Raw genomic sequence first — 3,720 nt, 5'->3', positions numbered from 1 at the left:
CCCGCCTGCATCCCTGGTGACAGGGGAGAAAGATTCCCAATGTCGTAGCATTCAACAAGTTCATCTAAAATGAATTATTCAACCAGTTCCATGATAGAAACAATGATTTAACCCTAAAACCATGAATTATTCAACCCTTTTTTTTGCGGGTGATGAATTATTCAACCCTATGGATGCTGGGTACTCTTTTGTGTTCCGTTATCTCTTTTCACAGTAGAACCCGATCCATTTTGGGATTGTATGGAGAGAGAAAAATAAAGAAGCCTACTGGGATTCCATATCTAATACACATGAAAGATTATTTTCGTCATCTCTGAAAACCCACGAACGCACTTCTTATATACAATCAATCTGTCAACCGTAAGCCGCTTGCATATATAAATCAATCCATCAATCATAAGTCGCTAACGGCTAACTACAATCAGTCAACCATAAGCCCGCTTGCAGATACCAGCGGTCTCACAAAACTGAACATCTGACTTGCACCTCGACTTCGCCCTTGCTCCAAGTCAGCGCGTCTTGTGTGGGCCAAGCCTCGTGAAGAACTTCAGGATGTTATCCCCAGGCATGATCACAGGCAAGCCGCACTCTTTTCCCGCTTCCACGCTCTGCAAACAGCAAGGCACGGTACCATTGGTCAGCAGCTGAAGTTTACAAGAGATGACCTTCCAGAATGGTGTCAAAATTCAGAATAAGTTTGGTGTCAAAATTCAGAATAAGTTGTACAGAGCAGGAGCACAACTTCATACATGAGGAATGCGCCAGCGCCATGATACTACCTTGTGCTCAGAAGCTGCCTGCTCGGCACCATTCCGATGGAGATGATGGTGTGCAGGCTGTCTTGCAGCATGGCAGGATGCCAAGACCAGAGGAGAGAGCGGAGCCTGTCCTAGTGGGAGCAGCACAAGAAGATGCCCGCTGAGGGAGAGGATGACAAGGAGCAGGAGCACAGCTTCATACATGAGGAATGTGCCAGCGCCATCGGGCTCATCATCGATGCAAATGCGCCATCGGGGTCGTTATGGATGCAGGAGCAGGCGTAATTTGGGCAACATTTGGCGGATGAACCAAGGTACTAAAATCTGGAGCAAAAATTTACCAAAGCCCAGTAAATATATTAATCTCAAAGTTAAGCGGACTACATGATTCAAGGAGTTCATCCACTTCATACTTAAACGAATCCAAGAACAATCCAAGCGTGAGCCCGGCTTTCCAGTAATTGAATATGGAAATCATATTCTTCATCCTGCCAAGAAGCGCAAAGGAAGCCCTGTACATGAGAGCGCCAATAACCTCGACGATGGCAACGGCCAATCCGGCAGAAAGTATGTCCCAGTCGCCTGTTTGCCCGATGACGGTAGCAAATGCCGTGGCACAGTAAAATCCTATCAGAAAGAATAGGATCTTTACTGGAAACCCTCTACTCACTTTCTTCAGCTTGCCAGACAACTTCTTTAAGAAAGATTGAATTGCATTAAACAGCCGAGTGCTATTGCCTGAATTGTCGGGATTGTCGTCTGCCATAGTCTTAATGGCCCATTGCACCACCCTACAGAAAGAACAAAATATTTCCGATAATATGTTATTGAACATTGTCAGAAGAAAGCATGCTGTCTTTTAAGACACAGAACAATAACTCAGGAAAGGAAGGCAGAGGAACACGCAGAGCAGATTATTAGATAAAATACAACTGATAGTGACCTGTTGCAACAAAGACCATCTGATGGCATGAAAAAACACGAGCCCTTAATTAAGACTGAGTTCTTAACCATCTAAAAAAAACTGAATTCTTAACCCATACCACTCACAATGCACTAACCGAGCTAGCACAAATTTGGCTTCATTACCTACAGAAATTTTGAAGTATGCAGCTTCTCTGAAGCTGGAACCGTGCAAGGACCCAGTACTGAATAAACCGAAATCCCACATTCTCTCCCTAGTTGATATTTGATGCATAAGGACATCAACCTTCAGTGAACAGGTTAAATCTAGGATACTTAGGTTAGGCATAACTAATCGCATTATTTAGTAAATTAGCTACCACATCCAAATAGAAGGGTCTGAAATTGTAAGCTCGCTGAACTGAGAGCCTAATGGTAAAAGGGGAGGGTGTATATTGCGTGTGATATATGCATGAAATCGAATTGCTCTCTTCAATGCAATACTTGGCACATTGCCTGCTGGCCATTCAATACACTTGCCTTGCCATTGCAAGTTTGCATCTGAATTCAGTGGTACAATGCATCTAAATTAAACAACCTTTACATCGGAACTGAGCATGAGAAAGACTACCAGTCACTAGGATTTCTAATGAAACCATATAGCATTCGGTTCGAACAAACAAAGTGCTTTAACAATCTCCAGCCATCCTTGTTCTTAGAAAACACAACACCTAATAATTTCCCGGATTTTGCATAAAATTGACTGAATACTAACTACATCAAGTGCAAGATAGACAGTGTCCTGTTCCAACAAAGATATCTATTTTGACCATCTGATGGCACCCCAAAAAATGATCCACTTAAATGAGTTCTGAACCCATACCACTTACAGTGTACTGAATGTTGTAAACTAATATAAGAGTGTTTAGATTACTAACATAGTTATCTAAACGCTCTTATATTAGTTTACGGAGGGAGTATTTAGGATTCGCTACCTACAGAATTCGGGAATTGTGCATCTTCTGTGATGTGGGAACCGTGCAAGTACCGACTAATGAGTAAATCATGCATTCTCTTCCAAGTTGACATTTCAAGCATAAATACATCAACCTTGAGTGAACATGTCAACACTGGAATGCCTAGATTAGGGATAACTAGTTTCCATTATGTATGTTTTCAGTCAACATATCAGAACAGAAGGGAATGAAACTGTACACTCACTGAATTGAGAACCTCATGGTAAATGGGGGAGGGCGTATACTATGTGAGATATGCATGAAATAAAAAATTTCTCTACGGTGTAATACTTGGCACACTGCCTACTAGTGAGTCAATTCACTTGCATTGCCTTGCCATTGCAACGGTGTTCTAAACTTAAGTACTAGTATTTACAGTGAAACCTTGTACTAGTATTTACACTGAATGACCATCGAACAATCTTCATTGGCGACTAAATAGTCAGTAGTATTTACACTGAAAGCTTGTAGCATACGATTGAAACAAACAAAGATTAACAATCTCCAGCCACCCTACACTGAAGAATTCCTCATTTTTTTACATAAAACTGACTGAATACTGTAATGATAATCGAACAATCTTCATTGGTGAAATCGACACACATCGCACAACTTGCAGGTTTTGTAGCTACTTATTTCTGTATTATTTGGAACGGATATTCTTGGTGTGGTAACACACTAACAGTAAACGCTACCTGGTGCTTCTGCCGAAGGAAGGAGACGCGCGCACCAAGCGGAAGCTCCCCTGATGCTTGTTCCGGCAGCACGCGGCGGCGGCGGCCCCTCTTGGAGCGCAGGAGGACGCGGCAGCAGCGGCGGCGACAAGGTTCCTCGACCTCGAGCACCCCGACCAGCACCGGTGCCCCGGCGGCGACTGGACGGCTCCCTTGCACAGACGGAGAGCGGACATGTGCCCTGCCCAATTCGACCAAAAAATTCTCAGACATCGGAACCAAATCGGACCTGACCAACCGAGCTCATATGTCGGCAGTCTCGATCGGCGGGCACTCACCCAGAGCTCCGCCCCCCGGCAAGAAGTGGGG

The 3,720-nt window shown here is 43.8% G+C and overlaps 1 protein-coding gene across 3 annotated transcripts; it reads right to left on the bottom strand.

Moving 5' to 3' along the window:
• Positions 1–278: 278 nt before the first annotated feature.
• Positions 279–3,613, bottom strand: LOC125529164 (ycf20-like protein). Of its 3 annotated transcripts, none has more exons than XM_048693574.1 (4): positions 3,373–3,613; positions 1,172–1,549; positions 750–1,082; positions 279–608 (listed from the first exon to the last, which is right to left on the bottom strand). In XM_048693574.1, exons 1-3 carry the CDS (start codon positions 3,585–3,587, stop codon positions 1,076–1,078), a joined length of 600 nt encoding a protein of 199 aa, XP_048549531.1. In that variant the 5' UTR covers positions 3,588–3,613; the 3' UTR covers positions 279–608; positions 750–1,075. The 3 variants fall into 3 exon arrangements, with proteins under 3 accessions (XP_048549531.1, XP_048549530.1, XP_048549528.1); XM_048693573.1 differs by having other exon boundaries at positions 780–1,082; XM_048693571.1 differs by lacking the exons at positions 279–608; positions 750–1,082 and having other exon boundaries at positions 1,095–1,549.
• Between the last annotated feature and the right edge of the window lie 107 nt (positions 3,614–3,720).

The sequence above is a fragment of the Triticum urartu genome, unplaced genomic scaffold (assembly GCF_003073215.2).
Source record: "Triticum urartu cultivar G1812 unplaced genomic scaffold, Tu2.1 TuUngrouped_contig_5396, whole genome shotgun sequence".
Classification (NCBI taxonomy): Eukaryota; Viridiplantae; Streptophyta; class Magnoliopsida; order Poales; family Poaceae; genus Triticum; species Triticum urartu.
Note: the sequence above shows the minus strand (reverse complement) of the source record. Positions and strands in the feature narration are given on the sequence as shown.

Excerpts from the sequence above, each read along its gene's own strand:
- LOC125529164 (XM_048693571.1), bottom strand. The coding sequence starts at position 3,587 with ATGTCCGCTCTCCGTCTGTGCAAGGGAGCCGTCCAGTCGCCGCCGGGG. Across the intron at positions 1,550-3,372 it reads TCCTTCGGCAGAAGCACCAG|GGTGGTGCAATGGGCCATTA; the intron begins GTAGCGTTTACT and ends TTCTTTCTGTAG.